The sequence below is a fragment of the Saccostrea echinata genome, unplaced genomic scaffold (genome assembly GCF_033153115.1).
Source record: "Saccostrea echinata isolate AGI-Se365-2 ecotype Australia unplaced genomic scaffold, CSIRO_AGI_Sech_v1 ptg000059l, whole genome shotgun sequence".
NCBI lineage: Eukaryota > Metazoa > Mollusca > Bivalvia > Ostreida > Ostreidae > Saccostrea > Saccostrea echinata.
Window position 1 is genome coordinate 1913324 of NW_026889808.1, and position 11806 is coordinate 1925129.

The 11806-nt window shown below is 34.9% G+C and overlaps 2 protein-coding genes across 2 annotated transcripts; both read left to right on the forward strand.

Annotated features, from left to right (window-relative positions):
* The first annotated feature begins 889 nt into the window (after window positions 1-889).
* On the forward strand, window positions 890-5543 carry LOC133174722 (monocarboxylate transporter 9-like). The gene is made up of 5 exons (XM_061309802.1): window positions 890-1010; window positions 2443-2586; window positions 3059-3202; window positions 3327-4400; window positions 4657-5543. Exons 1-5 carry the CDS (start codon window positions 953-955, stop codon window positions 4791-4793), a joined length of 1557 nt encoding a protein of 518 aa, XP_061165786.1. The 5' UTR covers window positions 890-952; the 3' UTR covers window positions 4794-5543.
* A 69-nt stretch (window positions 5544-5612) lies between these two features.
* Window positions 5613-11077, forward strand: LOC133174723 (monocarboxylate transporter 13-like). The gene is made up of 5 exons (XM_061309803.1): window positions 5613-5810; window positions 8877-9020; window positions 9211-9354; window positions 9470-10537; window positions 10783-11077. Exons 1-5 carry the CDS (start codon window positions 5753-5755, stop codon window positions 10917-10919), a joined length of 1551 nt encoding a protein of 516 aa, XP_061165787.1. The 5' UTR covers window positions 5613-5752; the 3' UTR covers window positions 10920-11077.
* Window positions 11078-11806: the final 729 nt, after the last annotated feature.

Below are 11806 nucleotides of genomic sequence, written 5' to 3' on the forward strand. Positions count from 1 at the left end.
TAAATGAAATAATTCAATGTTTGATGTATAGAGGCGGTATTTGCTATTTAAAATCTGTACATGTATATGAAATTTAAAATTCGCGAGAAAGTAATTTCTAGTCAAAATATGGTTAACAACCTTTATTCCAATTTAATTGCACAGGCCTTTATTAAGAAGAATTTTATAACGTTCATTTGCACGGGTTTGACACCTGACTAGTTAAAAAATTGCGCTGCATTGGCACAGGCGGCGCACTGGAATGTGATAAAAATGTCAGGAACATGAGTTCACTCCACCAGACATGCATACGAAGACACGAATGCATGGAACAAATAGATGTTATTTATTCTTAAGTGTTTGTATGACATGTTCTTATTAAGCGATTAAAAATACGTAAATTTCTGCATGAGGTATAAACTCTGTCTAGAGAATTTACGGAAAAACCTCGTGTATTGTATTTTTTTGTTTATTTTACAACCTGAAAATTTCATAATCAATGATCCACATGGTGGAAATCTCTTCGGAAGAAGCCAGAAAAAAAATTGTCTGAAAATCATGAAGATGCATAAGACTAAGCTCTGCATCAATCAATTCATTGTAAGTCTTAAATCTGGTTTTTAAAGAACACTAGCTAAGTTCTTCAAAGAGACAGGGATTTTTGAATCTCAATTTGAAATAAGTAATTTAAATTTTTAACAAATCGTTGAACATGTTCAATTTTTAATTGGTAGTCCCATCTTATTGAAAGTATGGCCTTGGGTACCATGCTAAATCTTGTATTCGTTTTTAATTAGGTAGTTCAATGGTCTCGCCAAAGTCCGATCTGACACAGTCATAAACAAAATATGTCATAATCAGTGTTCCATACTTTGGCTTACAAAAACAACCAGAAATGTTACAGACACACAAAACATCTGCGGCAAATAGGACGAAACTAGATCAGGACGTGCTGTCCTGCTCTTCTGCTGTCATGGCGACTAAGAACCGTGTACCTATGGACAAAGACTGGGCTTGGGCCGTAGTGCTAGGTTAGTTTAGCCTCATTGTGGTTTCTTCAGGGCCAGTTTTTGTTAAAACTATTTTTATCACTCTGTTGTAGTAAATATTGTTATTTAATTGAAAGAAATAACTATCAATCTCTTTTTATAATTTATGTCTATATCTATTTTCAATGCCGGTTTTAGATAATGGGAAGCATATCAAGTCAACCATTGGATATATATATTTATAAATGTATTGAGGTACTTTTTTGTACGTAAAGGTGAAGGCCTGCAAACAAATATGACTAATTAGAAGATCGTACTGTGGAATAAATTTTGTTTGTTGTGCTCAATTTTGTGGATTGCTGCTCTAAGAACTAGTTCATCATCAAAAATCCGTTTTCATCCCCGTTACAAAATGAGGATTGATGCTAAGTGATATGATACAAAGATGTCCCTGAAAGATTGAGAAATATGTCGATTTATGAATTTTCTCATTTTTATACATATTTTCATCAATCTCAAAGCATATTTTGTTTCAGAAAGCACAGAGCACAAACTTGCCTATCTAGAAAACTTATATATTTCATGCACAAGTATTAGATGCATCTTTTCTATGAAAATCTCAGATATGCAAGCTTGAACTCTAAGGTTTCTGAAGTGAAAAGTATCTCAAATTTGACGAAATCCATCAGAATTGAGGAAATTCGGTAAATGACGTTTATCACCGTCTTGTGGCCTCCATGTACGCTTTGAATAAAAATTGGTGCTCGTATTAAAAGGAGCATTAGTAAAGTTCTTTAATGCAAATTATCAAAACTTTGTCTGTAGTTTGATTTTATATCAAATAAGGAGCTAAATTAGCCGTTTTAATACATATACCTTGTCCTTTTACAGGTTCATGGGGACAAAATTTCGTTGGTAAACTTCTGCCTTTGAAAAATATAGCCTTTAAACCAATATTCATTAAGGACATAATTCTGTGCTAAGGGGTACCCAAGAAATTCAGGAATATCAAATTTCCAAGAAAAAAAAATATTTCACAGTATTAATCAACATTCAAGTAAAAGGGTTATATTCACGTTGCTCTCAGATAGACTGTGATGTCTCTATGAAGGATGATAGCAATAAACAAAACTAAACATGGGATGTTTGAACTCGTCATCATCGCTTATCTTACTGTAATACTATAAAGATAACATTTATAATGCCATTGCTTTGTAAAAGATGTATAAGTACGGGTACGAAATGCCAAAGCAACAATGCTAGGCAGCAATGGCCCCTGTTTCACACAATGTTTCTTAATGTACTGTGTGATGACCTGACACAGTTTGAAAATAATTTATTTGAAGTATTTTTTTTTTCCTCTGATGAACGAAAAGAATTGACATTTCATTAATAATTGTACCAATTATAATATATCCCAATCCCAGTTCCTATTACTAGCAATTAACATCCGTCGCTATACAATTTTGTTCAGGAACATTTGGAAGCATGGCATTAGTTATCGGAACACTGAAGTCATTTGGAGTGCTTTTGGTTGAGCTGTCACATAGATATGATGCCCCAGCCAGTCTCCTGGCCTCCTCACAGTCTCTTTGTGGTTGGCTACATCTAGGACTTGGTAGGTACGATGCTCCTGCTATACAGCTGGGCTCCTTTCTGTCACTTTGGCTGACTACATCTAGGACTGGGTAGGTATGATGCTACCGTTAGTCTGTGGCTCTTTACAATCTCTCTGTGGCTCGTTACATCTAAGATTTGGTAGGTATGATGCTACTGCTAGTTGTTTTTTGGCCCCTCTTTGGCTGGCTACATCTTGGACTGAGTACATGTAGGTATGAAGCCCTTGTCAGTCTGCTGACTTCAGTTTCTCTGTGGACATCTAAATCTAGCTCTTGGTAGGTATATATGAACACAGCCGTCAATGTCTCTTTACAAAAGGAAGTCTTTATTCTTACAATTTCCTTAATTTATTAATCAGATAAAATATTTCATAGTGGCAATTCCGTAGTATTCCTCGAAAAAAGCTCAATGTACGAGAAACTGTTTACCATTAAAATGCAATGGAATTTTCTGTCTCATATTGTTTACAGCCCCTGTCTCGAACATCCTTAGTCAGCCCTTTGGTCACAGATGGGTGGTTTTCTGTGGTGGTATTCTGTCAGCAATAGGACTGGTCGCCACTAGCTTTGTAAGAGATATCAAGTGGTTCTTTATAACATACGGAATAATCACAGGTGAGCACTCTTTACATCTCTTTATAATCACAATGTATATATGGGTAATTTATATTTGTAATAAATCATTTTTCTAGCAGAGGCAAATTGTCATCTATGACACAGACTTTCAGTATATTTACAGGTTTCGGCTTTGGGCTTATTGTTGCAACAGTGTTAGTGTTCCCGAGTTTTTACTTCGACAAGAAGCTTCCACTGGCCCTGGGTCTCGCTTCCTCAGGGTCGGGTATGGGAGCCTTCATATTTCCAAATCTAACGAGGTTTCTCCTGGATGAATATTCTGTTAGTGGTTGTCTACTTATTTTGGGAGGAATTCTTTTGCACATTTGTGCTTTTTCTCTACTTTTTCGCCCAACGTCATACTGGAAAAACGAAAATCATGAGACAATCATAAAACCACACTACACTCACAAGAAAAATTCGTCGGAAAAGGAAATTGAGATAAATTTTGAAGAGGACGAACACAGTGAACTATTGGAGGTAAACAATCCGAGTATTATTACTAGCGTAGCAGAAGCTAGATCAGCAATACTTGCTGAGAGGAGGCTCTTTCGAACGAAATCTTTACCATCATTATCATACGCTACTCATTTGTGTGTCATAAAACCCTCAAACAGTGAAAACAACATATATTCATCGAAAATGAACACCGAGTTTAAAATTTCAAGACAAATTTGTACATCATCATCAAAGGTAGAAAAACATGTCAGAAACACATTAAAGCCACCTTTTATAAATTGGGAGCTGTTTAAGGACCCTTTATTCCTTTTGATAAATGCAGGTGTATTTTCAGCCCTTTACGGTCACCACAACAGCTTTAATTTTGTCCCTCCTCTAGCTGATGAGTTAGGCTTCTCAGAATCCGAAGGAGCACTGTCTGTGTCTATCGTAGGAATAACTGACCTGATAGGCAGAATCTCTGGTGGTATCATTGGCAACGCATTCTTTAAAAGACGAATAAAGCTATTTATAATTTGTCTACTTGTTTTCTCCGCTTCCTCAATGATTGTGGTTCATGTTACTTATTTCTACGTCTTTATCGTTTTTTGTGGCATTCAAGGATTAGCTACCGGTGGTTTTATGGGAGTGCAGATTTCCATGATTGCTGATGAGCTTGGACGAGAGAAACTGTCCACAGCCTGGGGATACGTAGCCTTCACTTCATCCTTCTCTGTTTTGATAAATCCTGCTCTTTCAGGTATATGAAGATGTTACAATGTGTTATTACCGGTAAAGAATCCTTAAAATTTCTTGGGGAATATCTCGATCTCATCAAATATATGCATGTTTTCATACTGAGCACGTCAAGACTCCATATTCATTTGATAATGATGAAATAAATGGAAAACGTTTTGGTAGCACAAATCTAGATTATTTTTAATTCCAAAACTGATAGTAAACCTGGTATTGATGAATGATTTATGGAATTCTTAAATTGTGTATGTCTTTCTTAGGTGCAATTAAAGATAGTTCTTGTTCGTGGAAGAATTCATTCAGACTGTCGTCTGCTTGTGGATTTCTGGGCTCGGTTGCACTCCTCACAGAAGTCTATATTCGAAAACGTCTACAGAAAAAATATCCTGCCAGTTAAATATAACATTCTGATTCTACCTGGATTCTGATGTTTATTTCTACATATGAAAAACATTTTACTGATTCATGAGGACATAATATTTTGGGTGACTCTTAAATAGAGAAGATTCAATGGACCGATACATGGACACTGTTATCATCCGGGGAATGTATATTCCCGGTAAGCGTAGCTCAATTATTCACGAACATTGGTCCTCCACTGACAATAATGATTCCAAAGTACAACAAATAAAACATACAACTTATCATTATAGTAAAACCTGTCCAATCCGTAAACCACTGGTTCTATAGAAATCGGCCGGATTAGACATCTTAATCAATTGAATTTACTGAAAGGGACTTAAAATTTAGATTGTAATAAGCAAGATTTATTATTACACAGCATCAGTATAAGACAAGTTTCACTGAAATATCATCATAGAAAAAAAGATGTATAAAATATGGTTATAATTACTCTACAAAAGAGATTTCAAGACTCAGTCATTGAGGCTTGATAATTAAACACAATATCATTCTATGTATTTTTGAACGAATGGTGTTTCAACTGATATGGTACGCGTATGTGATTTTGCATACATTTTGATAAACCCTTTGACTAGATGAAACTATAGACTCTACCATAGCTGATAAAAAACTGTAGTGATTTGTTCTTGGTCAATTGAACATTCTTTAAAATCCCATGAAATCAACAACAAAATTGTGGGGTACAGCAAAATATAATTAAAGGATATAAGTGCATTTCAGTAAATGTGTGCATTGTTATTTTTCTTTTATTATTTTTTTTTACTTTAAAGATATCCAACATGGTTTTTGAAAAAAAAAGATGACATAATTAGTGTTCCATATATTGCAATATAAAACAAAACATTTTTACATATCACAACAAAAAATGTACAGTCACGACAACCGTTATCGGGGACAGATAAGACAAAAATAAATCTGGAGGAGTCGCCCATCATGGCAGCTAGGAATCTTGTACCTGTGGACAAGGGCTGGGCCTGGGTCATTGTCCTAGGTTAGTTTTACCTCTTTTTTATTTCTTCATTGTTGTTTTTTTTTTTTTTTTTTTTTTTTTTTTTTTTTTTTGGTTATGCTCTGTTTTCAAATGCACTATGCATAAGCGTAATGAATGGTATCTGCATATAACACACAAACAATGACACGACATTTGTAAGTGTTGCAAAGCGCAGAATTGATAAAACTGACAATCTTAAATCTGTTTCTGTAGACGTCAAGAAAGGTTATTTACTTCGTTGAAGGATCTTCTACTTTTATTCTTTTTTAATATCTAATCTTTATTTATCTATGCCTGTTTTAGGTGAACATTTTGTATTTGTAACTTAAACATTTGATACATATACAATCACTGAAACGTTTGATACATATACAGTCCCTGAAACGTTTTACTTTACTATTTTCCGTTCGCTCACTGTTCGTTCATCTGGCATTTACGTCCGCTCACCGTGTGCTCACCGTTCGCTCATCGTTCACGGTTTACAAAGCTTTATGCATTCGCTCACCGTTTGTTTACTTTGCATTCGCCCGCCTTGCGTTCAGTGTTCACTCATCGTTCAGTCTTTATTTCTTCAGTGTCATTCGGAACTCTTAAGAGAAAGGATTGGTCTTTACAAAAGGGAAAAAACGTGTGTGCACGAATCTACAAGATTTGAATTTAAATAATGAATATTTATCGTCTTTTAGAAAAAAAATCATGAGAAGTAGCTTCTGCAATATGTTATTCATTAACTTTATTGTAATATGTAAATAAATGTTGCCATGAGTATATTTAATTAGAATGATGCTGAAAGATAAAAACAAAATACTGCAAAATGCAGATATTTCAATCGTGTTGAAATTTTGGTGTTCAAGGAATTACGGATCAGCGAAGCCCGTTATGCATAAATTATCCCACGTTTCCAACTGTCGTTGATGTCCCTGGCATTCCCAACAAACTAGACAGTGATTCTTTATATTTACGTTTATGTATGAAATAAAAATCTAACTATAGATCGAAAATGCTGCCAATTTTAATAGAATTGAAAATCACGAGACATTCCATGTTAATTTCGATTGCACAGCCCACTGACGTCAGATTTTACGTAAAAATAGTTCGATAAAATATGGGAACAAAATGATTGTTTATTTCTGTTATTAATTATCAAAATTTATTAAATTAATAACAAAAGAAGTTTTTATATTATGATCAAATCATTTGATTTGCTTTGATGAAAGATGTAACCTAGATCTAGTCGAGAGCGCACACACGTGTTTCACTTCGCCGCCGCCATGTTGAATGTCAGGCTGCAATTGAGAATTGGTGAGAAAACCTATTTGTCTAGATGACAAAGTAGCAGAGGAATTGGAATACTCGTTGTTAACAAAATCAGATTACAAGGACTGAGTATGTGGGACGATGTCTGCAATAAATAAGGCCAGAGTGTATATGTCAATTTCTCTGCTCTTGCAGACAGTTGACGGAGATAGACGACAGCGTCACTCTTTTCAGCAGACGTTCATCAGAGTTATGTAAATATATTTGAATAAAGCCAATATTCTTATAAAAATTCATAAAATTTATTGCATTACTTTTCATTTATTTATTTGTATTAAGAAAAAAAAACTCACCTGCTTATTTTATAAACAAGTTAATTTTCTTCTTGAGTCTTGAGTCTATTCATATTCCATTCATTTACATACTGAATGACATTTAAGTAGCATTTCAATTGAGAAATTTACATTTCATCGGAATTATCAAAAAAATCAACAAAGTGGACTTTCAAAGTGTTTATCAGAGAGAAAACGTCGCCAGCGTGGCGCAGTGGTTAGAGCGTCTCCTCTAGAGTCGCGAAGTAAGAAGTTGATCCTTACGTCGTGGGTTCGAATCCCACTGTGGGACGTGGAGACCGGTCCTTCGGATGAGACCGTATAAACCGAGGTCCCGTGTCGCAGTAGGTGCTGGCACGAAAAAGATCGTTCACTGCTCAATGGCCCTAAGTGGCGAGTATAGGTCAAAATTTGCAGCTCTTCGCCGGCAAGTGGTGGCGTCTCAAGAGTGAAAAATTCTCGAGAGGGACGTTAAACAACATACAGTCAATCAATCAATCATAGAGAAAACAGTTGAGAATGTAAATATATTATGGCATAGACGACAAATCAAGACAATAGAGAGAGATAATGATCTTAGTAGATTTATTTAACACAAGCAGCATAATTATGAAAATATTCATCCAGAGACCTATGTAAAATGTTTCCATTGGGACAAGTTTTTACTATTTCACACAAATCGATAAGTTTATAATTCATTCAGTAAATCGGTCATTTCCTGTTTAAATAGGCATAGCAATTGTAATGGTTTTAAATATAAACTAAAAATAGCAAAGTATAATTTTCTTTTTTTTTAACTTGTAGAGTGCAATCTGAGAAGCAAAGATTTAAAGCAATCAATTTACTGTAACTAAACAGCTTAATTTCAACATATTATATCTGTGCAGAAAATATTCTAAGAAACATAAATATGCAAAAAAAAAATGTGCATCCACTGTAAAGTACAGATTTATCATCTCTCTCGCGAAATTGCGAGAATATTTATCTATTTTCAAATGTTTTGGAAGTGTTCAGACAGAAAAACGATTTCAATCTAGTCTGGTGATGTCGGCAATATAAAATATTTTTTTTTACCTTATTGTACCTGATAATAGAATAAGTTCAATGTAAGAAAAATATCCCGAACATTCCTGATAAATCGTTCATCTCGTGTTCCCTGTTCACTTTTCGCTCTTGTGTCCGCTGCGTCCGTGATTTGCGTTCGCTCTCCGTTCAACATTCACAAACCGTTCACCAAGTTGCGTTCAGCGTTCACACACCGTTCACTCACCGTTCGCTCTGTATTCTTTCAGCAATGACAACCTTTTAACACAGTGATTCTAGGTTGTATTTACCTTCTAGCTTAACACATACAGTCTCAAAAAAGGTTTATTGAAAGTATGTTTTCGTCTGATAAAATAAATCATAATTTTAAACATATACAAAAAATCAATCCATATTGATGAAACAAAAAACCTTAAGATATGTATTTGTTTAGGGACATTTGGAAGTATGGCAGTAGTAGTTGGGACACTGAAGTCATTTGGAGTACTTTTGGTTGAGCTGTCACATAGATATGACGCCCCCGCCAGTCTCCTGGCTTCCTCACAGTCTCTCTGTGGGTGGCTTCATCTAGCTTTTGGTATGTACGTATGGACACAGCCGTCAATGTCTCTTTAGATAAGAGAATATGTATTCTTATAATTCATTTATTAAGGTAATAAAATCTTGGTGACAATCTAGTAGAATTTCTCGAATAAGTGTTCAGTTGTGCGAGAGACTGCTTACCATGGTACCGTACAATGGTTTCGTTCGTCTTATACTGTTTACAGCCCCGGTCTCGAACATCCTTTGTCAGCGCTTTGGTCACAGATGGGTGGTTTTCTGTGGTGGTATTCTGTCAGCAATAGGACTGGTCGCCACTAGCTTCGTCAGAGATATCGAGTGGTTCTTTATAACATACGGAATAATCACAGGTGAGCACTCCTTTAATCTCCTCATGGAAACCATGTATCTGAAAAAATATCTGTAATAATATTTTGATTGTGGAGAAGAAATTAATACGCATACCTTTTTTTTGTGTACTCACAGGAGTCGGTTTTGGATTGATTGTTGCAACAGTGTTAGTGTTCCCGAGTTTTTACTTCGACAAGAAGCTTCCACTGGCCCTAGGTCTTGCTTCCTCAGGGTCGGGTATGGGATCCTTCATATTTCCAAATCTGATGAGATTTCTTCTGGATGAATACTCAGTTAGTGGTTGTCTACTTATTTTGGGAGGAATTCTTTTGCACATTTGTGCTTTTGCTCTACTTTTTCGACCAACGTCATACTGGAGAAGGGAAAATATAATCATAAAGCCGCTCGACATTAATAAGAAAAAAACATGGAAAAAGGACATTGAGATGAATTTCAAAGAAGGTGAACACAATGAATTACTGGGAGAAAACAGTCCGTGCAATATTACCAGTGTTTTAGGATACGAGTCAACATTGGTTCCTCAGAAGGGCATCCTTCATTCAAAATCTTTACCATCGTTATCAAATGCTTCTACTTTATATGCCATAAGACCCTCAAACAGTGAAAATAACATATATCCCACGAAAATATTCACCAATTATAAATTATCAAAAAGAATTAGTACACCATCAACAAAACTAGAAGAACGAGATAAAAACACACCAAAGCCCCCTATTATAAATCTGGCAATGTTCAAGGACCCTTTATTCATTTTAGTAAATGTAGGTGTATTTTTAGCTACTTTCGGTCACCACAACAGCTTTAATTTTGTCCCACCTTTGGCGGATGAGTTAGGCTTCTCAGAATCCGAAGGAGCACTGTCTGTGTCCATCGTAGGAATAACTGACCTGATAGGAAGGGTATCCAGCGGTATTATAGGCAATGCTTTCTTTAAAAGAAGAGTAAAGCTATATATAATCTGTCTGCTGGTGTTCTCAACAGGCTCAATGATTGTGGTCCATATTAACTATTTCTACGTCTTCATCGTTTTATGTGGCGTTCTAGGATTAACTACTGGTGGTTTTATCGGAGTGCAGATTTCCACAATTGCTGACGAACTGGGGCGAGAGAATCTGTCCACAGCCTGGGGATACGTAGCCTTCACTTCGTCCTTCTCCATTTTGATAAATCCCGCTCTCTCAGGTATTTAAAAACAAAATACTGTGTTATGGTCATAAAAAAGTTTATTTAGGAAATAACTGATCTTTTGAAACATATACATGTATTCATGTTGATCTATACATGATTCTATATTCATTTGTTATGAAATAAATAATAAACGTTTTAATAATATAAAACTAGAATTTTCACATTGCAGAAAAGTCTTTTATAAATCTTGTCTTGCTTAATGTTGTATGAAATACTTATATTGTTTATGTCTTTCTTAGGTGCAATTAAGGATAGTTCTGGTTCGTGGAAGAATGCTTTCAGAATGTCGTCTGCTTGTGGATTTTTAGGCTCGGCTATACTCCTCATAGAAATCTATGTCCGAAAACGACTACAGGAAAAAAATTCTGCCCAATAAGTTTATGAAACTTTGATCTTCCTGAAAATGAAGGCGTGCAAAGCATTTTTCAATTCTAAAAGTTCCTGAAAAGTTATATTTTTCAAAAATTACATTGTCAATATAATCTTTTGCACATTTGTTTCCTATATATTGTTTAATAAATTATTGACAAATAATTTATTTTTCACTAATGTTTTCAAGGTATGTGAAATAGAAAAAAAAGCTTCATGCATGATTCGAACTCTTTCCAAAGCTCACGATTAGGCGTAAGACTGAACACATTAGCTAATACGATACGAAGTCTGCTTTTTATGTTTGATGTCAGTGAGATTTAAATGAGTTGAGGAGAAGAGAGTAGGTTTTTTCAGAAATGTTCGATTTTCATATAGAATGGGTTCAGACTCCATTTTTTTTAAAACATGAAATAAATTTTACATAAACTTTTCCGTCATATAAACGTTTATGAAGAATGACAACTTGACCCATTCATATTCAAAAATCATTTTTTATTCTCTCTAATAAACCAATTTTCTACTAAATATACTTTACTGTCATCTTTAAAAACAAATTATCAATAAAAAAAAGTCATTCAATAAAATAACTGATTCAAATGTGTTGAAGAAGACATTACGGAAAAATGGAAAACATTATTTTAGAAAATATAACTTTTCGTGAGCTTTGAAAATTGAGAAAGATTTTGTCCCAGAGCGGGGGATTGTCTTCGCCTTGTACGTCCCTTTCTTCGATGTATACTTCTGTTTGTGCAAAACATGGTACAATTGAAAAAGACAAGAGAGAACCGTACTTTTTTTTTTAATTTGTGGGGGTGAACATTATTAGGAAATCAAAACTTTACTGACACGTGATACCGTAATTCGTGGTTATGGAGTATATAGAGAAGACCC

What these genes read in the sequence shown, in the direction of transcription:
- LOC133174723 (XM_061309803.1), top strand. Translation starts at nt 5,753, where the DNA reads ATGGCAGCTAGGAATCTTGTACCTGTGGACAAGGGCTGGGCCTGGGTC. An exon ending in AACATACGGAATAATCACAG is followed by an intron (nt 9,355 to 9,469) that starts GTGAGCACTCCT and finishes GTGTACTCACAG; the next exon opens with GAGTCGGTTTTGGATTGATT. An exon ending in GATAAATCCCGCTCTCTCAG is followed by an intron (nt 10,538 to 10,782) that starts GTATTTAAAAAC and finishes TGTCTTTCTTAG; the next exon opens with GTGCAATTAAGGATAGTTCT.
- LOC133174722 (XM_061309802.1), top strand. Translation starts at nt 953, where the DNA reads ATGGCGACTAAGAACCGTGTACCTATGGACAAAGACTGGGCTTGGGCC. An exon ending in GGCTTGGGCCGTAGTGCTAG is followed by an intron (nt 1,011 to 2,442) that starts GTTAGTTTAGCC and finishes AATTTTGTTCAG; the next exon opens with GAACATTTGGAAGCATGGCA. An exon ending in AACATACGGAATAATCACAG is followed by an intron (nt 3,203 to 3,326) that starts GTGAGCACTCTT and finishes GTATATTTACAG; the next exon opens with GTTTCGGCTTTGGGCTTATT.